Raw genomic sequence first — 25,524 nt, forward strand, 5'->3', positions numbered from 1 at the left:
AGTCTAATTTCCATAAACATTGTGATTGGATGAAAGCATGGAGGGTTCTCGAAACAGGATCAAATCCACTGCTCTCCTCGAGCTCATTAATGATATAATGTTCATATTTGAAGATTGCCAAAAGGCCAGTCTCATTGGCAATGACAAGGAGTGGCAAGAAATTGAATGTTAGGTAAATAGAATGGTACCCAGGCTACCCCTTTTACCCCGTCTCACCCTTTCTTCACGGTCATGCGCAATCAGAAGGAAGTACTGTTAGAGGGGGCAATCGCAATCTCTCGCGCTTCCGGGGGAGTTCCAGTCATTCCAAGGCATCTTTCTCCTCGTTCATTTCAGTCCAGCTAAGTTTAATAAACCGATACCTTGGGAAAGTCCGGCGTGAGAAGAACATTTGGTTGTTTACTTCGCTACCTTACAGGACCAAGCAAGGACGAGACAGTGAATGGAAAATGGAGTGTGTAAGTAGCTTACACCTCGAGCAACGTTCAAGCAGACACATATTAGTTAGCTACAGCTAACAAGTTCAACTTCGTTATCTGTGGTAGTGTTTCGTAACTGGTCAGCGTACCAAGCTCATTAGTAGTGGCTAGCTAACGTTAATTTGTTGCATGCTTTTCGTTGTCACATTTCAGTCAGTAACGTTCACTTCTTAGCGCTAACTAGTTTACATCATGGATACTTAACATACCAAATTGGTGGCCATCGTCAGCTATGTCAGCGTCCAGAAGTTTTAATCTTACTCTACTTCGTTAGGTGAACTAACGTTGGGTAGTTATTGTGTTAACTAACGCTATATTGACAGCAGGAACTGAACTGTCTAGTGACGTTATCCTAGCTAGTGTTCATTTTATTTTATTTCACCTTTATTTAACCAGGTAGGCTAGTTGAAAACAAGTTCTCATTTAGTGTGATCCAGCTAAGCCCGTTGTTTGCTAAGGCGTTACCTTTCTGTCCAAAGGTTCTTATATCTAAATGAGACAAGGACAGTTAGGCAATGACTCCCACGTGTTTGTTACATATTGGGTTAGGAATAGCAAACCAACATGATTGAACCACTTTCAGACAGCAGTATGTTTGTTAGTTCATATTCCTGATATAAGGAAGGCGATGATTAGCCACGACTAACACATTGGTGGTAATATAAAAAGCACTGGGCTCCTGTAGAGGAAACATAAGTGATTTAATTTCCTTGGCATTTCTCAGCAATTACAAGGAACAAAAATATAAACTCAACCTGCAACAATTGCAAAGATTTTACCGAGTTATAGTTCAAATAAGGAAATCAGTCATTTGAAGTAAATTCATTAGCCCCTGATCTACGGATTAAACATGACTGGGAATACAGATATGCATCTGTTGTTCAGAGATGCCCACAAAAAGGTAGGGGCCTGGATCAGAAAACAAGTCAGTATCTGGTGTGACCATAATTTGCCTCAGGCTGTTGATTGTAGCTTGTGTAATGTTGTCCCAGTCATCTTCAATGGCTGTGCTAAGTTTCTGGATATTGGTGGGAAATGGAACACGCTGTCATACATGTCAATCCATAGCATTCCAAACATGCTCAATGGGTGACATGTCTGGTGAGTATGCAGACCATGGAAGAACTGGGCCGTTTTCAGCTTCCTGGAATTGTGATGATGGTGGCGGATGAGTGGCACGACAATGGGCCTCAGGATCTCATGACGGTATATCTTTGTATTCAAATTGCCATCAATAAAATGCTATTGTATTCATTGTCTGTAGCTTATGCATGCGCATACCATAACCCCACCTCCACCATGGGGGACTCTGTTCACAACATTGACATCAGCAAACCGCTGTCCGGGTGGCTGGTCGCAAATGGTCCCGCAGGTGAAGAAGCCGAATGTGGAGGTCCTGAGCTGGCGTGGTTAAACATGGTCTACGGTTGTGAGGCTGTTTGGACGTACTGCCAAATTCTCTAAAACAACGTTGGAGGCAGCCAATGGTAGAGAAATTAACATTAAATTCTCTGGCATCTGCACTGGTAGACATTCCTGCAGTCAAATGCCAATTGCACACTCCCTCAACATGAGACATCTGTGGCATTGTGTTGTGACAAAACAACATTTTAGAGTGGCCTTTTATTGTCCCCAACACAAGGTACACCTGTGTAATAATGCTGTTTAATCAGCTTCTTGATATGCCACACCTGTCAGATGGATGGATTATTTTGGCTCACGAACAGTTGTAAATAAATTTGTGCACAAAATGAGAGAAATAAGCTTTTTGTGCATTTTTCTGGGATCTTTTATTTCACCTTATGAAACATGGAACTGGCACTTTACATATTGCATGTATAAACGTGTTAAGTGTAGTTAAAATGAATCCATGAACCTATACTCTGACCCTCTTTCAGATGCCACTTTCTGTTGATGATGTGGATTGTAAAAAGGAGCCACTTCTAGAAGGTAAAGAACCATATTTTACTTTTAATGCATAGCCTAGTTATTTATCATTTCATTGCTGTCTGTAGCTATCCTTTAGGATAAATAGCTAGGGTATGCATGCTGGTGCAATCTTAATCCTATGCATGGTGAGAAATTGTTAAATGGATAATCCACCTTAGAAATGAAATGTGACGTGCTATGTCATAAGGTTCCCGTCAATGGAGATTGTTTGTTATCCCCTATCACATTTCATAACGCTTTTAAAACAACTATCTGCACTCCAGATTGCCAAATCGGTTAAAAGATGGTATGGGCATATTTATCCGCCGATCAGCATTACAAAGTATATATTTGCTGACAACTAAACAGTGGAGCAAATTATTCAGCTCATTTATTCCTTCAAGTACCATCGCGCAATGTGTTTTTCCTCCTCTCAGCTCGTCCTCTAGTCTTGAAAACCCGACCATTGGCAACACAGTGGCTATGGTCTGGTTTCAATGATGGACTCTTTTGGCATAGAGGAACTATGTCTATGGTCATGTTTTCAAGACTACTTGTCCTCTAGCCTGGTTGCTTTTTCTGTTCAGCTATTACATTCCACTCTTGTCATTTGCTAAAGATACTACCTTGTCAGCAGTTAAAAAAAAAAAAGAACATTAATAATTTCGATGAGGTCAGAGGATTTGATCCGGATTTCAAAACCCCTCACAACTATCATTTATCAATGTTTATGCAAATTAGTCTCATAGGAAAACGTTTTAACTTAATACATTTGATTGGAAACATTCCAACTAGTGATGCACCGATATAGCGTTTTTGTCAGATACCGATATTTTCCTTGCGTTAAAAAACAGTACCGATAACCGCTGTAGAAAATTTGCGGCCTTTTAAGCATTCTATTACAGTTAAATAGTTAACACACACCCATGGACGCAGCGGTCTAAGGCACTGCATCTCAGTGCAAGAGGCGTCAATACAGTCCCTGGTTTGATTCCAGGCTGTATCACACCCGGCCGTCATTGGGAGTTCTATGGCCCAGCGTTGTCCGGGGTAGGCCGTCAATGTAAATAAGAATTTGTTCATAACTGATTTGTTTAGTTAAAGGTTATACACACCACACTGACCAAAAAGTTACTTTGTTGGCGTTTACATATGTCCCCATTTACCAGTAAAACATAATCAAAACCTATTTTTTTCACTTACTTGTTGTGCTGTTTTTTTTCTTTGTTCAGTCGTTTTATTCTCAACCAGGATTTCTATGGAACGCCGTTGCGTGTCAAAAAGATATACGTCAAATAACACTACTTGACCCATCAGGACCTGAATATGACTGCACGTCACATAATAATTTAACGCTTTCATACATTTTTTTATCTAGTTATTACACATTGATTACACTCACTTGTATTTCATGTCGCAACGATACATTGATACGTATGACATGATGCTGGTAAAGTTGTCATTAAAAAAAGAGCTAGCTCGCTCATGGATGCAGGCAATGTTCTTCCCCAAAAACATAGCAAAACAACAATCTGTTTCAGTAGCTAAAGTTAGCTAGCTTACTATGTAGCTAGGTCTCATCATCTAAAATAACCCTAATTTATAAGACTGTTCTTATTTGATTAATGGTGGTCGGACCCATCTATGTGAAGCTAGCCACAATAACAATTAGCCACAATAGTGAACTTTGCGGTTAACCTTCAAAGTAAAAGTATGGTATTATTCTATTTGCATTCATTCACTGTCAATGATATGTTTTTATTTTGAAGGCAAACCGCAAATTCCACTATTGTGCCTAATCCTTATTGTGGCTAGCTTCACAACACATAACCCGGTCCAGTTGAGCCTCACTAGCAAGATGATGCTAGCTAGCTTTGGGCAACAGGGTTAAGTAGCTGGCTGGCTATTTATTTTCATGACATGAAGTTCAATTTCAATAGTTGAACAACAAGTGGCAACCTAGCTAGTACTTAAAAAGTCCCAAACGGTGTTCCATAGTATGTATGTTGTGAAGCTAATAGTAGTGACGCTATTACTGTGTAACTCCGGTAGGGCAACATCTGATAAATAGCGCACTTGTTAGTAGAGGTCGACCGATTATGATTTTTCAACACCGATAACGATTATTGGAGGTCCAAAAAAAGCTGATTTTTATTGATTTATTTGTAATAATGACAATTACAACAATACTGAATGAACACTTATTTTAACTTAATATAATACATCAATACAATCAATTTAGCCATAAATAAATAATGAAACATGTTCAATTTGGTTTAAATAATGCAAAAACAAAGTGTTGAAGGAAAAAGTACAAGTGCAATATGTGCCATGTAAGAAAGCTAACGTTTAAGTTCCTTGCTCAGAACATGCGAACATATGAAAGCTGGTGGTTCCTTTTAACACGAGTCTTCAATATTCCCAGGTAAGAAGTTTTAGTTTGTAGTTATTATAGGAATTATAGGACTATTTCTTCCATACCATTTTGTATTTCATTAACCTTTGACTATTGGATGTTCTTATAGGCACTTTAGTATTGCCTACCTGGGCTCAAACCAGGAACACATCGACAACAGCCACCCTCGAAGCAGAGTTACCCATGCAAAGCAAGGGGAACAACCACTCCAAGTCTCAGAGCGAGTGAAGTTTGAAACGCTATTAGCGCGCACCCCGCTAACTAGCTAGCCATTTCACATCGGTTACACCAGCCTAATCTCGGGAGTTGATAGGCTTGAAGTCATAAACAGCGCAAACCTTGAAGCACAGCGACGAGCTGCTGGCAAAACGCACGAAAGTGCTGTTTGAATGAATGCCTACCACCGCTCAGTCAGACTGCTCTATCAAATCAAACTTAATTATAACATGACACACAGAAATACGAGCCTTAGGTCGTTAATATGGTCGAATCCGGAAACTATCATCTCGAAAACAAGATGTTTATTCTTTCAGTGAAATACGGAACCGTTCCGTATTTTATCTAACAGGTGGCATCCATAAGTCTAAATATTCCTGCTACATTGCACAACCTTCAATGTAATGTCATAATTACTTAAAATTCTGGCAAGTTAGGCAGCCCAAACTGTTGCATATACACTGACTGCGTGCAATGAACGCAAGAGAAGTGACACAATTTCATCTGGTTAATATTGCCTGCTAACCTGGTTTTCTTTTAGCTAAATATGCAGGTTTAAAAAAAAATATATACTTCTGTGTATTGATTTTAAGAAAGGCATTGATGTTTATGATTAGGTACACATTGGAGCAACGACAGTCCTTTTTCACGAATACGCACCGCATCGATTATATGCAACGCAGGACACGCTAGATAAACTAGTAATATCATCAACCATGTGTAGTTAACTAGTGATAATGATTGATTGATTGTTTTTTATAAGATAAGTTTACTGCTAGCTTGCAACTTACCTTGGCTTACAATGTAATCAGGTGGTTAGAGCGTTGGACTAGTTAACTGTAAGGTTGCAAGATTGAATCCCAGAGCTGACAAGGTAAAAATCTGACGTTCTGCCCCTGAACATGGCAGTTAACCCACTGTTCTTAGGCCGTCATTGAAAATAAGAATGTGTTCTTAACTGACTTGCCTAGTTAAATAAAGATTACATAAAGGTGTAAAAAATAAAATAAATAAAAAATCAGCCAAATCGGCGTCCAAAAATACAGATTTCCGATTGTTATGAAAATTTGAAATCGCCCCTAATTAATCGGCAATTCTGATTAATCGGTCGACCTCTACTTGGTAGTGTGTACCAGTGCTCGACCAGTCAGCGAAAGCCAACATCACCCACGACGGAGAACTGTTGATTGTCAAGGACAATGAATTCCATTATTTTGGCATTATTAATGGTTTTCGCCTTTTGAGTTGTCTCGCTGAAATGTTCTCACACTGTCAAATGACTGCTCGACTTGTTGACTGCTCGTTCCACACAGCAGACATTGGGCTATGTTTGGAATGCTGTGTTGCACAACATTTTACATGGCATCATTACGTCATGTACCTGCACTGTGAACTTTCATGTGCCTTAATAACAAACTTAATAAGAAACTTGTATGCCACCTGTAAATACAATTGTTAAATTACGAGCCAAGAAGCGTGCCATATCTATCTGCTTCTGTCTATTTGAGCTGGTCAGTATTTGTAGGTAATCCCGTCTAACGCAGCTTTTAAATTAGTTTTATTGTGTAGTAAAACTGCGTAAGTGTTGCTCTCCACTTTCTGGAGGACCCAGTTTTGAAATCAGTGGAATTTGAGTATGATAGCTAAGGGGATGGAGAAAACACCTGTCTCCGGATTACAGCTTCAAACTAAGGGAAACCATGGCATCCGACAGGAGAAGCGTCCATCCGAATGATGTATATTGGTAAAATAGTCTAGGTTGCTACATTTTCAGATATTACATAGTTCTAATTTTGACAGTGGTTTAATTTCAAATTAGTTTACTATTAGCTAGCTAGCTAAAGTTAGCTTGCTAGCTAATGTTACTTTTATGATCTTATTATTCGTATCTCAGACCTGTTTGCTTAGCAAGCTATAGCCTAATGTCAGCTATCTAACATTGAACCTGGTTGTCATGAGTTGGGATTATAGTTCATTGGCATCCGACAGAAGATGAGTCCATCCATGAATGATAGTCTTGCTAGCTACATTTTCAGATATTACATGTTTCAAATTTTGACAAAGCATAATTACATTGTGGCCAGCAGCAGTTTGTCACCAACACTGGATAACATGAAAACAGACTAAAATTGTCAGTGGGGTGTTCTCTCATTTGTCTGGAAGTAGCTAGCAAACTAGCCAATGTTAGCCAGTTATCTTGGTTGCTTGACTGCCGTTCTGAAGTCAGAACGCTCGGATCAACCCTACTCCTCGGCCAGAGCGTCCAGTGTGCACTCTGAATGCTCCAGAGAGCGAAACGCTCTGAATTTACAAATGGACAATCTGATAGCACAGTTGCAGTCACCAACGTCTGGATAACATAACAGCCTAACCAGCTCGGCTAGGGCGAGTAATGTTCAGTGAGCTGTTCTCTGATTTGTATCTGGAAGTAGCTAGAAAGTTAGCTTAGGTGCTTGACTGCTGCTGTTTAGTACAGAATGCTTGGATCAACCCATAAAGTGATTCTTCTTCGGTGGGCTTTATCGGCGGTTGGCATCCAACGTTATGGTGCATTCCCGCCAGCTGGAGAGAAAGGAAGAAATGATATAGACTATATCTAATGATCTTATACTCAATATACTATTTCTAATCTAATTTCCTTTATCCCCTTCTCCCTCATAGTAGATCTCAGCCTCTCTCTTTCCCTCTGATACTGCCCACACTGTAGCAATTCGTGCTCCATGGTCTCTGTTTCCTGGCAATAATCACACTTTCCTGTTGGATGCTTTCCTATCACATTTAAGGGCTTATTCAACTGGCTGTGTCCCACCATTAATCTTGTAAAAATAGCTTCTTCTGTCCCTTCCTGCTGTCCTTTCCTCTGTACTTGAAATAAATGCCTGCCCTTAGTATCTCTATTCCCCCTTAAAGAGATGGGTGGGGCTAAACCTTAAGGGGGTGTGAACGTTGCTGAATGGGTGTAGGACAAAGAATTTATCTCCAATAGTAGTACCAAAATATTAAGTTTATCAATTTTAAAATCAGAATTACTTTCCCATTGTTCCTCAACTGTAGTGTATGCTGTACCATTTTGTAGCTCAGTCTCTACTGTTATCCAATGTAAAAAACACCATTTCAAAATTTCTTACATAAGACCAATTTGAGCAAGTCTGTCACATTTTGGCTTACTTCATTGTTCCTTCTATCCTTACCAGTCTCCCAGTCCCTGCCTCTGGAAAGCATCCCCATAGCATTATGCTTCCACCACCATGCTTCACGATAATGATGGTGTTAAATGGGTGATGAGCTGTGCCTGTTTTTTTTCCAGACATAGTGCTTTGCATTCAGGCTATAGAGTTACATTTGTCATCAGACCACAGAATATTTTGCCTTATGCTCAGTCATCCATGTTCCTTCTTGCATACTCCAGGTGTGCTGTCGTGCCTTTTTTTCAGGAGTGGCTTCTGTCTGGCGACTTTCCCATAAAGTGCTGTAGAGACTGTTGAGGGTCTGTAGTGACGCCTCTAGCACTGAGATGCAGTACCTTGGGCTCCCGAATGGCGCAGCGGTCTATGTTGACATGCATTGTCAAAAATCACATTTATTTATATAGCCCTTCGTAAATCAGCTGATATCTCAAAGTGCTGTACAGAAACCCAGCAAGCAATGCAGGTGTTGAAGCACGTTGGCTAGGAAAAATTCCCTAGAAAGGCTGAAACCTAGAGAGGAACCAGGCTATGAGGAGTGGCCAGTCCTCTTCTGGCTCCACCGGGTGGAGATTATAACAAAACATGGCCAAGTGTTCATAAATGACCAGCATGGTCAAATAATAGGTCTGGGACAGGTAGCACATCCGGTGAACACGTCAGGATTCCATAGCCGCAGGCAGAACAGTTGAAACTCGAGCAGCAGCACGGTCAGGTGGACGGGGACAGCAAGGAGTCGTCATGCCAGGTAGTCCTGAGGCATGGTCCTAGGGCTCAGGTACTCCGAGAGAGAGAAAGAGAGAATTAGAGAGAGCATACTTAAATTCACACAGGACACCGGATAAGACAGGAGAAGTACTCCAGATATACCAAACTGACCCTAGCCCCCCGACACAAACTACTGCAGCATAAATACTGGAGGCTGAGACTGGACGGGTCAGGAGACACTGTGGCCCCATCCGATGATACCCCCGGACTGGGCCAAACAGGAAGGATATAACCCCACCCACTTTCCCAAAGCACAGCCCCCACACCACTAGAGGAATATCTTCAACCACCAACTTACCACCCTGAGACAAGGCCGAGTATAGCCCACAAAGATCTCCGCCACTGCACAACACAGGGAGGGGGGGGGGGTGCCAACCCAGACAGGAAGATTACATCAGTGTGTCAACCCACTCAAGTGACACACCCCTCCTAGGGACGGCATGAAAGAGCACCAGTGAGCCAGTGACTCAGGCAGAGACAGCAAGGGCGGTTTGTTGCTCCAGAGCCTTTCCGTTCACCTTCACACTCCTGGGCCGGACTACACTCAATCATATGACCCACTGAAGAGATGAGTCTTCAGTAAAGGCTGCCTACATGGGTAGGCAGACCGTTCCATAAAAATGGAGCTCTATAGGAGAAAACCCTGCCTCCAGCTGTTTGCTTACAAATTCTAGGGACAATTAGGAGGCCTGTATCTATGTGGATATCAATTGTGGGACCTTAAATAGACAGTGTTTATTTCTGAATGATGTTCCAAACAATTAAATTGGCCACAGGTGGACTTTTTTTTCTTAATGTAAATTACATATTTCTGTGTTTTCATTTTCAATAAATTTGTAAAAGTGTCATGTTTTCACTTTGTCATTATGGGGTATTCTGTGTAGATTGGGGTGAGAAGTATTTAGTCAGCATTTTTTTTCAGTCTAACACAACAATGTGACATAAGTCAAGGGTTATGAATACTTGCTGAAGGCACTATATATTATTGGACCTAGCCTCCTCCAGTGCATTTAGGCGACCGCTATAGTCCATGAGCCAGCCCCCCAAATTTGGGCCGTCGGGCTCACTTGGGCCGACGATGTCTGTTGTTTTTCAAGGCCTATGTCCCTAGAGTTGGAAAATGTCTGAGAGCAGTGCAGCAATGGTAACTTTGTGTTATCACTGTTTTGTTCCTCCCGCCTATTTTTATTTTTTACAATTGTTTATCATAGTGTAAAGTCCTTATGTCAGTATACATGTTCTTGCTCACGTATAGTTGCAGCAAAGTAGTCAATTGAATGTTTCATTGACCAAATTGGCGCATATTCAAAAAAGTGGATATTCGTAAAAGCCATCATGATTTATGTATTGTAACAGGCACACAATTTGGTTACTTAAGTCCGATTTGGCTATTTTCACTGCTGAACATGTAGAAGTTGTCCCTTTTCAGGTTTAGAAGTAACTGCTAAATGCTAAGTCCTGTTCGTATAAGCTGGTTAGCATAGCTAGCATACAGAAATCAGTGGTGGTAGTCAGTCGTTTTTAAATTTATTGCAGTTGATTGGTAACGATGACATGAACATGTGTTAGGGTTGCAAAGGGTCGTAAACTTTCTGTTAAATTTCTGGAATTTTTCTGGAAATTTTCCTTGGGAAGCTAAGAACGGGATGTTAACTTCTTGACGCTACCCATCCCCGTCGCCGGATCATTTTCGCCAGCAACCGCTGAATAGCATAGCGCCACAGTCAAATAATATTAGAAAAAAAATATTCATATTCATGAAATCATAAGTGCAATATTGCAAAACACTGTTTAGCCTTTTGTTAATCCACCCGTCGTCTCAGATTTCGAAATTATGCTTTACAGCGAAAGCAATCCAAGCCTTTGTGTAAGTTTATTGATAGCCTAGCATAGCATTATGTACACTTAGCATCAAGAAGCTTGGTCAATAAAATCAGAAAAGCAATCAAATTAACCGTTTACCTTTGATCTTCGGATGTTTTCACTCACGAGACTCCCAGTTACACAACAAATGTTCCTTTTGTTCCATAAAGATAATTTTTTATACCCAAAATACCTCCGTTTGTTTGTCACGTTATGTTCAGAAATCCACAGGAAAGAGTGATCACGACAATGCAGACGGAAATTCTAAATAGTCTCCACAATGTCCACAGAAACATGTCAAACGCTTTTTATAATCATTCCTCAGGTTGTTTTTAAAATATATATTTGATAATATATCAACCGAGTGTGTAGGTTTTTCAATAACACCGGGTGGAACAATGGCCGCTTTACTCTGTAGCACAAAACTCACTCTGAGAGCCCCCACCGATCCACTTACGCAATGTGATCTTTCACTCTAATTTTTCAAAATAAAAGCCCGTAACTATGTCTAAAGACTGTTGACCCCTTAGGGAAGCCATAGAAAAAGGAATCTGGTTGATATCCCTTTAAATGGAGGATAGGCATGCATAGGAACAGAAGGGTTTCAAAATAAGAGGCACTTCCTGATTGGATTTTCCTCAGGTTTTCACCTGCAATATCAGTTCTGTTATACTCACAGACAATATTTTTTACAGTTTTGGAAACTTTAGAGTTTTCTATCATAATCTGACAATTTATATGCATATTCTAGTTTCTGGGGCTGAGAAATAGGCCGTTTCAAATGGGTACGTTTTTTTTTAGCCATAAACTACACGCAAAAGGTTAAGATGTCACAGGCACTATCTAATGTGTGAAGACATTTCACTGCAGCTAATGTAGAAGGAAAAGCTAATACAGTGCCAAATCGTATGTGAAAAAATCAACAAAGATGCAGAATCATCTGGCCAAGTGCATAAAGTTCCCTCACCGCTCACAACAAGCAACCTCTGACAAAAGTCCCTTTACTTTTATTTGAGATGAAAATGATGAATCAGACACCTTATCGATAGCAACAGCACATGGTCCTCCTGGAATCAGACGACATAGTCAGAGAAATGCTGATGAATGACTTGCCCGAGCTGTGTATACAACTGGTTCACCGCTGATGCTCACAGGCAATGTATATTGGAAGAGATTTCTGAATGTTCTCCGCCCAGCATACACCCCTCCAACCACACATGCTTTATCTACTCATTTGCTGGATGCAGAGTTCAAGTGAAGGTCAAGCAAGACTGTATTGCAATCATCACTGATGGGTTGTTGAATGTTCGTTGCCAAGGAATAGTTAACTACATCTCCAGCCCTCAACCAGTATTCTACAGGCTGACAGACACAAGGGACAACAGACACACCTGCCTCTACGTTGCAGATGAGCTGAAGGCGGTCATCAATAACCTTGGACCACAGAAGGCCTATGGTGTCGTCACTACCGTGTCTCACAACCTTAGTCTGGATGACGGCAAGGTTCTTGGTAGTCTGGCCAAGTACACTTCCAAGCAAGGGCTTTGGGATGGAGATGAAATATGACAGTCGTGAACACACACACCAAAGCACGCAACAGGCTGACCAATACAAGGATTGAAAAATTGGTGACCATCCGGGCAAAAATTAGGCTTTTTGAGCCTGACAACAAGCCATCCTTAACTAGATTAGAAAGTGACTGTGAAGATGAAGCCTCAGTCTGATGTTCAAGAGGTGGACATTGAGAAGGTAAAGGGAGAAGACATGGAGGACAACCAAAACTTTAATTTCTAGACTATCATTTTACAGATGTAAACTGAGCAAAAACACTGGCATTCCTGTCTTGCAGGAAATCACGCACAGAACGAGCAGTATGGCTGGTGGCATTATCATGCTGGAAGGTCATGTCAGGATGAGCCTGCAGGAAGGTTACCACATGAGGGAGGAGTCCGATGATGCTGTGACACACCGCCCCCAGACCATGATGGGCCCTCCACCTCCAAATCGATCCCGCTCCAGAGTACAAGCCTGTAACGCTCATTCCTTCAACGATAAACGCGAATCCGACCGCCACCCCCGGTGAGACAATACCGCAACTCGTCAGTGAAGATCACTTTTTGCCAGTCCTGTTTGGTCCAGCGATGGCGGGTTTGTGCCCATAGGTGACTTTGTTGCCAGTGATGTCTTGGGAGGACGTGCCTTACAACAGTCCGACAAGCTCTGTCCAGCCTCTCTCAGCCTATTGCGGGACAGTCTGAACACTGATGGAGGGATTGTGTGTTCCTGGTGTAACTCGGGCAGTTGTTGTTGCCGTCCTGTACCTGTCCCGCAGGTGTTGTTACATGTGGTCTGCCACTGCGAGGACTATCAGCTGTACGTCCTGTCTCCCAGTAGCGCTGTCTTAAGCGTCTCACAGTACAGACATTGCAATTTTTTGCCCTGGCCACATCTCCAGTCTTCATGCCTCCTTGTGGCATGCCTAAGGCATGTTCACGCAGATGAGCAGGGACGCTGGGCGTCTTTCTTTTGATGTTTTTCAGATTTGGTAGAAAGCACTCTTTAGTGTCCTAAGCTTCCATAAGTGTGACCTTAATTGCCTTCCGTCTGTAAGCTGTTAGTGTCTTAATGACTGTTTCACAGGTGCATGTTCATTAATTGTTTATGGTTCATTGAACAAGCATGGGAAACAGGGTTTAACTTCTTGAAACTCCCCATCCCGGATCCGGGTTTGTGACTAAAGCCTCAGGCTCATTAGCATAACGCAACGTTAACGATTTCTGAAAATCGCAAATAAAATGAAAATAATGCGTCTGCTCTCAAGCTTAGCCTTTTCTTAACAACACTGTCATCTCAGATTTTCAAAATATGCTTTTGAACCATAGAAATTGACTAATTTGTGTAAGAGTATGCAAAGCTAGCATAGCATTTTGAGTAGCATTTAGCACGCAACATTTTCACAAAAACCAGATAACCAAATAAATAAAATCATTTACCTTTGAAGAGCTTCTGATGTTTTCAATGAGGAGACTCTCAGTTACATACCAAATGCGCAGTTTTTCCTGAAAGCGTCTGTGTGTAGGAGAAATCGTTCCGTTTTCTACATTGCGTCTGGCTACCGAAACGAACCGAAAATTCAGTCACCTACAACGTAAAACTTTTTCCGGATTAACTCCATAATATCGACCGAAACATGGCAAACGTTGTTTGGAATCAATCCTCAAGGTGTTTTTTCACATATCTCTTCATTGATATGCAGTTCGTGGAAGCTTGCTTTCCTCTCTGGATCGCATGGAAAAATACTGGCAGGTGACTTTTGCGCACCAATTTCGGCGCAGGACACCGGGCGGACACCTGGTAAATGTGGTCTCTTATGGTCAATCTTCCAATGATCTGCCTACAAATACGTCACAATGCTGCAGACACCTTGGGGAAACGACAGAAAGGGCAGGCTCATTCCTCTCGCATTCACAGCCATATAAGGAGACAATGGAAAACAGAGCCTCAAAAATCCTTGTCATTTCCTGGATGCCATCTCATCTTGGTTTTGCCTGAAGCTCACGTTCTAGGGCACGCACAGAGAATATCTTGGTATTTCTGGACACGTCAGAGTGTTTCCTTTCGAATGCTATCAATTATATGCATAGTCGAGCATCTTTTTGTGACAAAATATCTTGTTTAAAACGGGAACGTTTTTCATCCAAAAATGAAATAGTGCCCCCATAGATGTAAGAGGTTAAACCCTTTACAATAAAGATCTGTGAAGTTATTTGGATTTTTACTAGTTATATTTAAGACAGGGTCCTGAAAAGGGGACTTCTTTTTTTGCTGAGTTTATGTTGAAAATGCGATGGATCGTTGGGATCATTCCATATTCCCTTTTGTTGTTCCATGAAATCATCACGTGTTAATAGTCAACTCGTTTCATTAAAGTTCAATTCCTAAATAAATTGTTTTATTTCTATTGGAAGTATTTAATTATTTGCAATTGTCTATTCATCATAAGGTTAAAGGTTTGTTTCTGTCTCCATATGATATGCTAAATATATCCAATGCAAAAAAAATCTACATTTTTAAATGGTATTAATTTGCATATTTCCGTTAATTCCCTTATATTCCCATGGAAAGTTTCCACCTCTGAATAATCCCCAAAATGTGCAACCCTATTTGTGCTTGACATCCATACAAGTATTTTACTCTGATTTCTAGCCTTAAAGTAGGCAAATTTTGCTTTGAGGCAATGAAGAGACTCGGGATCTTTCCCCCACGTGCTGACTTCTTTACCGCATCTATACTCTTTTAATCATATATCAATGGAAAACTTAGATTCACATCTGTCCATCAGACACATTTTTGGAATGTTCAGGTCAACATAACCTTGATATTTGATCTCTAGGGTACAAATCAGAATTACTGTGTAAATTGCTTTAAAATGTATCGGGGTTTCCATTTTTATCTTTTTGACAAGTGGTTCTGAAAGGTCATGAAATTACCCTTTTAAAATTATAATATAACTAACTTTGAAAGCACCTGCTACAACTATTGTTTAAACACAGCCCATATTGTGCCATTGACATTAGAATGTGGAAGCTTAGCCTTACACCTCAATCACACCTACAGCGTCATTGCTCAAAATGGTACACAGCATCATCTGGATGTGTTACAAAAGTTCATTCACCATATGCCACTATTTCTGTCAAGCCGTGTACACATACCATTTGAATACGTTTGATAAATCCAGAGTATGCGCAACACAGAACACACTGCCTCTGCAATGCAATGCTGCAAGGCAAACGCATGGTTCCATTGGAAATTAATGTATTTCTGGTGTACCAAAACACAATGACCCTGTAGGTGTGAGTGAGGCTATAGAATTCTATTTAGTGGTTCAGCTATGTTTTTGGATTGTGACTTTGTTGATAGAGGCACCACATTGCACACACAGCTAGAACAGGGTTTTAAAATGATTTGTAGATAAAGGGCCATCACAGGATTCACAAATTAACCCCACAATACTTTTTCCAATATGGCCTTCAAACAACTCAATGGGGAATTGAAAATGGGATCAATTTTGGCATAACCATAGCTGAATGAAATATAATTGTAGTTTGCCAAATAATATCTTAAAATGTTCATAGTGATGTTGAATATTCAACTAAATGTGCAAGATGTAAAGATGTTAAATTATCCACAGAATTGTGTTAAGAATATGCCCAAGAGGTTGTCTGAATCGCTGATTTTCTAAAGATGTCCTGATCAATAGGTTCAATATTTCAACTTCAAACATGTAAAATGGATATAGTCATGGATGTCAGCTGGAAGGAACAGTGTCCATTTTACAGGCTCCTGACCAATTGTGCTGTTTGTAGGTATTTTTAGCGATGATCTTAGTTTTTTTTGTACCTAATGTTTCCGCCACCGAAAAGAGCTTCTTAACCTGTTGCGTCGCGCAATCCCGGATCCGGGATTCTATTTATAGCCTCAAGCTCATTAGCATAACGCAACGTTAACTATTCATGAAAATCGCAAATGAAATAAATATATTTGCTCTCAAGCTTAGACTTTTGTTAACAACACTGTCATCTCAGATTTTCAAAATATGCTTTTCAACCATAGCTAAACAAGCATTTGTGTAAGAGTATTGATTGCTAACATAGCTATAAGCCTAGAATTCAGCCAGCAACATTTTCACAAAAACAAGAAAATAATTCAAATAAAATCATTTACCTTTGAAAAACTTCAGATGTTTTCAATAAGGAGACTCTCAGTTAGATAGCAAATGTTCAGTTTTTCCAAAAAATATTATTTGTGTAGGACAAATCGCTCCGTTTTGTTCACGTTTGGCTATGAAAAAAACCTGTATACAGTTATAGCCTCAAGCTCATTAGCATAATGTAACGTTAACGATTTCTGAAAATTGCAAATAAAATGAAAATAATGCACCTGCTCTAAAGCTTAGCCTTATCTTAACAACACTGTCATCTCAGATTTTAAAAATATGCTTTTGAACCATCGCTATTCACTAATTTGTGTAAGAGTATGCTAAGCTAGCTTAGCATTTTGAGTAGCATTTAGCACGCAACATTTTCACAAAAACCAGATAACCAAATAAATAAAATCATTTACCTTTGAAGAGCTTTGGATGTTTTCAATGAGGAGACTCTGTTACATAGCAAATGTTCAGTTTTTCCTGAAAGTATCTTTGTGTAGGAGAAATCGCTCCGTTTTGTACATCACATTTGGCTACCGAAACGATCCGAAAATTCAGTCACCAACAACGTCAAACTTTTTCCGAATTAACTCCATAATATCGACCGAAACATGGCAAAAGTTGTTTGGAATCAATCCTCAAGGTGTTTTTTCACATATCTCTTCATTGATATATCGTTCGTGGAAGCCTGCTTTCTTCTCTGAATTCCATGGAAAAATACTTGCAGCTGAGGTTTGCGCACCAATTTCGGCGCAGGACACCGGGCGGACACCTGGTAAATGTGGTCTCTTATGGTCAATCTTCCAATGATATGCTTACAAATACGTCACAATGCTGCAGACACCTTGGGGAAACGACAGAAAGGGCAGACTCATTCCTCTTGTATTCACAGCCATATAAGGAGACTGGAAAACGGAGCCTCAAAAATCCTGCTCATTTCCTGGATGCCGTTTCATCTTGGTTTTGCCTGTAGCTCACGTTCTAGGGCACGCACAGAAAATATCTTTGCAGTTCTGGAAACGTCAGAGTGTTTTCTTTCCAAAGCTACCAATTATATGCATAGTCGAGCATCTTTTTGTGACAAAATATTGCGCTTAAAACGGGCACGTCTTTTTATCCAAAAATGATATAGCGCCCCTAGAGTTTCAAGAGGTTAACATCAGAACAGCCATCATTACTTCAATTTCTACTTCAATGAGTCGGGAGGCAAGAGGCATTCAGGCCCAAATCCCCGACACCCGAAGAAGGAGACTGCTATAGAGGCCGACATGTGGGATAGCCGACGAGACTACGTCGGAGAGTGAATAAACCGCGTCTACCCTCCGTTCTATTGGCTAGCGTGCAATCACCTGAGAATAACTTATGAGCTTTGTTCGAGATTATCCTTTCAATGTGATCTGAATAACTGTAATATCCTAGGTTTCTCCGAGTTGTGGCTGAACAAAGACACAGTGAATATAAATCTAGCTGTTTTTTCTATACATTGCCTGGACAGAGGTGGCGTCGGGAAGCTCAGGTGAGGGGTTGTGTATCTTCGTAAAAAGCTGGTGCGCAATCTCCAGTATTAAGGAAGTCTCGACGTTCTGCTCACCAGAGTTGGAATACCTCATAAGCTGTAGAGACCATACTATTTACCAAGAGTTTTCATCTATATTTTTCATAGCTGTCTATTTACCTCCACAAACTGATACTGCACTAAGAACTCTCTCAATGAGCTATATAGGGCCATGAGTAAACAAGAAAAATTATCACTCAGAGGCAATGCTCCTAGTGGCCAGTGACTTCGGTGTAGGAAAACAAATTTATTTGACCTAATTTCTACCAGCATGTTACCTGTGCCACTAGAGGCAAAAACACTCTAGAGCACCTTTACTCCACACAGAGTTTTATACAAAATTCCCTTGCCCTCCATTTGGCAAATCTAACCATAACTCTATCCTCTTGATTTCGGCTTACAAGCAAAAACTCAAACGGATGTACTAGTGACAAGCTCAATTCGGAAATGGTCCGGTGAAGCGGCTGCTGAACTACATTACTTTCTTTAGCACAGACTGGAATATGTTCCGAGATTCATCCGATGACATTGAGGAGTTTACCACATCAGTCACCTGCTTCATTAGTAAGTGCATCGACAACGTCGTCCCAACAGTGACCATACGTACATATCCTAACCAGAAGCCATAAATTACTGGCAACATCCGCACAGAGCTAAAGGCTAGAGCTGCCGCCTTCAAGGAATGGGTCACTAATCCGGACACGTATAAGAAATCCTGCATGCGGGGGACCAGTACGAAAAAACTATGAAAAATGTATTCGAGTCGACTAAATAAAAAATGTAATGTGCCAGGACAACCTTCTCCATCAGCAAGACAGGAAACGGAGGGCCGAGCACACCCACATCGACAGGGCTGTAGTGGAGTGGGTCGAGAGCTTCAAGTTCCTCTGTGTCCACATCCCTAAAGTATCATGGTCCACACAGATAAGATTTGACATGGGCCCTCAGATCCTAATTTTTTCCAGCTGCACCATTGAGAGCATCGTGATTGGCTGCTCATCGCTTCGTATGGCAACTGCTTGGCATCTGACCGCAAGGCACTACAGAGGGTAGTGTGTATGTCCCAGTACCTCACAGGGGCCAAGCTCTCTGCCATCCAGGACCTCTATACGGGGCGGTGTCAGGAAGGCCGTAAAAATGGTCAGACTCCAGCCACCCAAGTCTTGGATTGTTCTCTCTGCTACCGCACAGCAAACAGTACCGATGAACAGGACCCTGAACAGCCCCCCCCATCCTTAAACTGCTAAATAGTTAGTACTGTAATCACAGCCAAAGGTGCTTCAACAAAGTACTGAGTAAAGGGTCTGATTACTTATGTAAAGGTATTTTTAAAATTTTTAATAACCAAAATATAATCTAAAATTTCTAAACCTGTTTTCACTTTGTTATTATGGGGTATTGTGTGTATTGATGGGGGTGGGGGGGAAATGTTATCAAATTTAGAATAAGGCTGTAACGTAACAGTGTGGAAAAAGTGTGTATGTAGGTCATATTGACCTTTCAGAACCACGTGTCAAACAAAGATTAAAATGTATCAGGGTTTTCTTTTTAAAATAATCTATACAGGCAATTCTGATATGTACCCTAGAGGTCAAAGGTCAGGGTTCTGTTGACCTGAATATTCTAAAATTTGACTGACCTCTGTGAGTGACAGCTTTCCAAAGATATATGATTTAAAGGATTTACATGAGCAATAACTTTTTGTATACTGACATTATTTGTCATAGGGTAGAATCTCGTAAGGGGAAATCATTTCTGGGATGAGAGTAATACACACAGTAACCATTGCTGCACTGCATTTTCCAACTCTAGGGACATAGACCTTCAAGAAAATCAGAGACTTGTCATTATTTTGTCTGACGCACGTGCCAATGAATTGAAGTTGAACATCACCAAATGCGTCAGTTTTAATTAAATGTGCAATAAAAAAGTATAGTGCCATGGCCTATTTAATGAAACATTGGCTGTTATAGCATTACGCTGTAATGTAGCCTAGGGCTACTTTCTGATGGACTACAGTCAAGATTGGAGGTGAGCCTAGGTTTAGAATACGTTTTAGGAGAGAGTGATTTGTGTGTTTGCGACTTGCTGATTGCTTTGAGTCCTTTTTATGGTGTGTGTGTGAATTCGCTAGTTCTCTAATGTCCATTCAGAAAGTTTCCTCAAGTAGCCTGTCTGGACTCCATCACTTAAGAGAGACGGGACAAATAATATAACTGAAATTAGCATAACATTAAAAAAAATCTAAGCAAGTCCTGATTACTTGCTTAGCTCTATGTGCGAGGAATGATGACAGGTGCCCGTTTTACTTTTCTTTTCTCTCATAATTAGGCCTTTCTAGCCACTTTGAACGACATGATCTTCCATTGACACTGCCTTATGACGAGAATGACTGCAGCAGATTGTAACAGTATGGTTTATTGTTCTTAAAATTCAAATTCTATATTGCGCCATATTTGTGAGCACCCCATGTTCTGTAACGTTGTTATGGAAAATATTAATGTTTCCAACTACCAATCAGCAACTGCGACGGAAATCCGGCTGCATATTGAACGTTGAAATTGCTTAAAGGCAGTCTCTCTGGCAAATGACAGGAGTGGAATGTTAGCTAAAAAAGACTGGTACCCAGACTAGTCCTCAGACTAGTCCTCCTTGTACTATGTGTTTGTGAGAGTGTTGTTGCCAAGGCAACACCCACTCACGAGGGAAACGTGGTCTAAACCAGGGGCTCCAAAAACATTTTCATGTGTGTAGCTGTTAGCTTTCCAGCTTGACCAGAGAGAGAGAGCACTGCATTGTGTGTTTTGTAGTAGGTTTAGCTGTAATAGATATCCCCAACGATTCTCACGTTGCCCCCAATTGTATTACAACGACAAAATAAAACCTATGTTCACCAAAAATGTTGTTCTCATATATTAGTTATTCAGGAATGTAAATCATAGCAATTACTGGTTTTGAGTGGATTGCTCTTATTTATGAATTTTAAAATGTTATTTACTTGAGTTCGTAAAAAGTATTATGTTGCCTGTGTAGGAAGGAATCCTCAAAGTGTTATATTGTGACAAATGTTGGAATCTATTGAGGCAGCTCTAAAAAAAATACATTAAAAAATATGACATTTGAAATGTATATAATGAATGCACAGTAAATTGAACCCATTTTCCTCTCTTGTCCTCATTCTCCTCAGATTCTGATTATAATGTCTACACCCGGTTTATGAAGTCTCATCGGTGCTATGACTTGGTCCCGACCAGCTCTAAGTTGGTAGTGTTTGATACTTCACTGCAGGCAAGACCACATCCTGATTTTAACTCTTTCCTGTCAAATTAATCTAGACCCAAGATGCTGCTTTGTGTTTGTGTAAAACTTGGTTGATCTCTCCGTAGGTAAAGAAGGCATTTTTCGCTCTGGTGTCCAATGGGGTGAGAGCAGCACCACTCTGGGACTGTAAGAAGCAGTGTTTTGTAGGTGAGAAAGACAGTCCATTGTCACCTGTTGCCTGGGCTTTTGGGTGTTTTATTTTTTTGTATTTTATTTTTAATGATGCACAATGAGTGGAGTTGACTCTGTTCTCCTGCTGATCTCTCACTGCAGGCATGCTGACCATCACAGACTTCATCAACATCCTCCATCGCTACTACAAGTCTCCTTTGGTAAGGCCTAGCTTTCAGGCTGCCCTCGTCTTCCACTGTTTCTATGTTTGAATGTTTATAACATTCCTCAATTTCACATTTTAATCATATCAGTGGTGGTGGAGGTTGGAAAGGTGCGACAAGTGATTTGCAGCACTTACATCATATCTAATGAACAGTTGACCTTCATGCCTCTCACTACCCTTGCTCTGTTAGTCAGCATTTTCACCTGTTTTAATGTTTCAGGTGCAGATATATGAGCTGGAGGAGCACAAGATAGAGACGTGGAGAGGTAAGGGCATTTAGTAACTGTAATAATTAATGACTGATCATCTACTGGCATGAGGCTAACTAGTGCCTATTCTGTTATCCTTCATCATAGAAGTCTACCTTCAAGACTCCTTCAAGCCCCTAGTCAGCATATCCCCCAATGAAAGGTAGGTCTACTGCCATGGTGAGGGTTGTCACTGGACAGTTGGTCCAAGTAGCCAGAGCTCAATTCAGTTACTGACTGGCACTGTTTGTCTGAAAGGGCCCTGATATGGTCACAAAGGTATTTTAATATCCCCTTTCTCCTTCCCTGTTTCAGTCTGTATGACGCTGTGTCGTCTCTGCTGAAGAATAAGATCCACAGACTGCCTGTGATCGACCCTCTGACAGGGAACACCCTCTACATCCTCACTCACAAGAGGATCCTCAAGTTCCTCAAGCTCTTTGTGAGTCTCTTTTGTGATCCTCTTTCTCACGCTCTCCCCGTTCATCTCTCTCACCACATTTTATCACCCGCTGTTCCTTGACATCTCAAGGTTGCTTTCTCGGCAGGAGAGAAGTTAAGACGAGCAGTTCTAGGTCTGTAGGCCTTGTTAATGAAATCCACACCCCAATGTTTATAGATTGTGGTGAGGTAATATACTGTGTTTAATTTGTGCGATTTTTATTTATTTATTTAAAAAAAAAGTTTTTCTTCTTCAAGCCACTTACATTCGTGTAACCTTGTGTTATTCCCAGATATCGGAGATGCCGAAACCTGCTTTCTTAGGCCAGACTCTAGAGGAACTGGGCATCGGAACATTCCATAAGATTGCAGTGGTGCGTTCTGACACACCTCTTTACACAGCACTGGGCATCTTCGTGGAGCAGAGAGTGTCTGCCCTGCCTGTCGTCGATGACAATGGTGAGTAAGGGGGGGACAGTTTGTTGAATGAAGGGTTAAATATGACTTCTGACCCTGATATGGTATGTAGTACTCATGTGCTCATGTCTTTCTCTCTCAACACACAGGACGAGTGGTGGACATTTACTCCAAATTTGATGTCATTGTAAGTACTGGACATCTGTGCTACCAATGAGCCGTATTTAAACAGTATAGTCACTGATCAGCAAAAAATATAGTTGTTTTAGCTCATTGTGGGTGTTTGAGAGATGGTCAAAGAGTACTGAAAACAAGCAGCATATAGAAGTAATAATGTCCCCCACACAGAACCTAGCTGCAGAGAAGACGTACAACAACCTGGATGTGACTGTGACCAAAGCCCTGCAGCACCGCTCTCAGTATTTTGAGGGAGTGCTCACCTGCAACACACACGACACACTGGAGTCCATCATAAACAGACTGGTAGAGGCAGAGGTGAGAGAGACGGAGACGCCTGTGTATACACATTATATTACTGTTTGGGTCCACAATTTAAACAGTTTCTTGGGAGTTTGTCAAGGTCAATACAAGTATTACACACAATCATAATGTAATATATACACCGGTGCTGAGATCTAACCTTGCCATTGCTAAGTCAACATCACCTTACTTGAAGGTGGAACAACTGCTAAAGCCTTTAGTTTGTGTAACCTATGATTTGTCTCCTCTCTCTCAGGTGCACCGGCTGGTGGTGGTTGATGAGCAGGAGGTGGTGAAGGGTATCGTCTCTCTCTCAGACATCCTCCAGGCACTGGTGCTCACTAATGGAGACGGAGACAAGGGTAAACACAAACTTGCGCTATGCACTGACCTTGATGAATCAAATGAAAACGATGTGAATGCCATTAAGTTTCAACTCAGTCCCTGGGAAGCAATGTTTTAAAATTATTTGTGGTTTTAAAGGAATTAAATAGTTTAAGGTGAAATAAATCACTTTATCTGGTGTTTGTATTTCAGGAACTGCTTGAGGGAGTGATGAAGGGAAGCCTCCTCCAAAAAGACGAGGATAAATAGAGAGGAGGAGGATCCTGGAGGAGAGGAAGAAATAGGAGTGACGTGGGAGAGGGAAAGATGGGAATCTGTCAACAACCCCTCCTGTACAAATGTACATCTTGAACATGAGGATCTCTCTCTGCACAGAAATGTGAATCCCATTGACTTTCTCAATTCAGCAATATAGACACATAGGGACACTTTAAACCAAACAAGAAGCTGGACCAGAAGTGGCCAATGGAGTGGAGCTGTATGTCCATTGTCCACTCTGAGCGACACAACCTAGTGTCCCTCTATTTGCGCAGGTGATGGACCGATACAGTGAAGGAATGATGTCTAGTTATGTGAAGGGGATCAATTATCCACTTCTCAGACAGATCCATTCCCTACCCGTTCTCTCCCATTTGGTCTGTAGACACTGGAGAGAGGAGTCAGAAACTTTCCACCCTGTCCCTTAACTGAGCAGCATTCCTTTTCCCCCATCATCCTTATAGGGCTGGAGTCTATAAAGCACAACAAGCCAATCATGGATCAAAAGATCATGTATGTCACAGTGGAACAATATATATTAGTACTGGAAGCTACCACAGCAACTCCGCTGTTTTGGTTACAGTAGGTGAAGTCTGGAATGTCCGAGTTGGCACTGCTGTAGCTGTAATTAATTTTATTTCTAATATCGATGCACAACCACTGACTTATGTAATCACAAGTTGTTTCTGATTTGCTATTTGGCATAGCGTACATTTCAGTGTTTTCTTATTCTCTCTTCAGTTTGTAAAGTGTCATGTGAATTGGAGTGTTATGATTTTGCTCAGTGTGTCCTTGTTTGATTTGACACACACATTGTCAAACCCAGAAGACTGGAGACATTTTTATGGCAGTAACACAAGTCTGTGTTTTTAGGGTTTGTTTAGCGGTTGTTCCTCAAAATCCTTCTAACGCTAGATGAAATTATTTTTTGAAAGTTTTCAACAACATGCAGTGTGAGTGTGTGTATTGATCATGGACTCAGTCACTTGTAAACAATTGCCTGTCTTCTGATTGGATGTAACCGAGTGCTTCTGAGATTCATTCTGATTGTGTTTGGGGTAATTGGGTGAAGCGGTTGACATTTTGGACAGTCCCTTTTTTGCAGTGACTTTATTCCATTACCTTATAGGATTCCATTTTAGCCTTTCATTACTACCTGTACTTTCCTTTTCATGTTCCCAGAGGGCAAACCATGTATGAAAGGGACTTTCTTGGGCAATTGAATCAGTACATTTTCAACTTTTCAAAATGGACTTTTGCTCACTGGTTTTAAGGTATGAATAAGATGTGTACACGTATGTAAATTATTTTTTTCTTCCTAATGTGAATTGTAATTTAATGCATGAGCAATAAATAGTTTTTCTGCAGTTTCCTGTAATTAGTTTTGTATATGTACTTTTTAATGTGTTTTGGTGGAGCACTAGGGTTGTAAGTTCAGCTGGAGGTTGTGGGAAGAGCAGGATGTGATACAACACTAACTTAGGGCAATGGGATGACCATGGATCAGGGGATAGACCTTTGTTCTGATTTGAATGAGGGGTAGAAAGGTTGCATTGGAA

At 40.9% G+C, this 25,524-nt stretch overlaps 1 protein-coding gene across 1 annotated transcript; it reads left to right on the forward strand.

Annotated features, from left to right (window-relative positions):
• Positions 1-260: 260 nt before the first annotated feature.
• On the forward strand, positions 261-25,332 carry LOC135539981 (5'-AMP-activated protein kinase subunit gamma-1-like). Its single transcript, XM_064966262.1, has 13 exons — positions 261-458; positions 2,378-2,429; positions 21,306-21,406; positions 21,505-21,586; positions 21,713-21,771; positions 21,997-22,042; positions 22,133-22,187; positions 22,340-22,466; positions 22,759-22,924; positions 23,032-23,069; positions 23,231-23,377; positions 23,619-23,724; positions 23,900-25,332. The coding sequence occupies exons 1-13, from the start codon at positions 450-452 to the stop codon at positions 23,908-23,910; spliced, it is 999 nt and encodes a 332-aa protein (XP_064822334.1). The 5' UTR covers positions 261-449; the 3' UTR covers positions 23,911-25,332.
• Positions 25,333-25,524: the final 192 nt, after the last annotated feature.

This window comes from Oncorhynchus masou, chromosome 5, assembly GCF_036934945.1.
Source record: "Oncorhynchus masou masou isolate Uvic2021 chromosome 5, UVic_Omas_1.1, whole genome shotgun sequence".
NCBI classification, from domain to species: domain Eukaryota; kingdom Metazoa; phylum Chordata; class Actinopteri; order Salmoniformes; family Salmonidae; genus Oncorhynchus; species Oncorhynchus masou.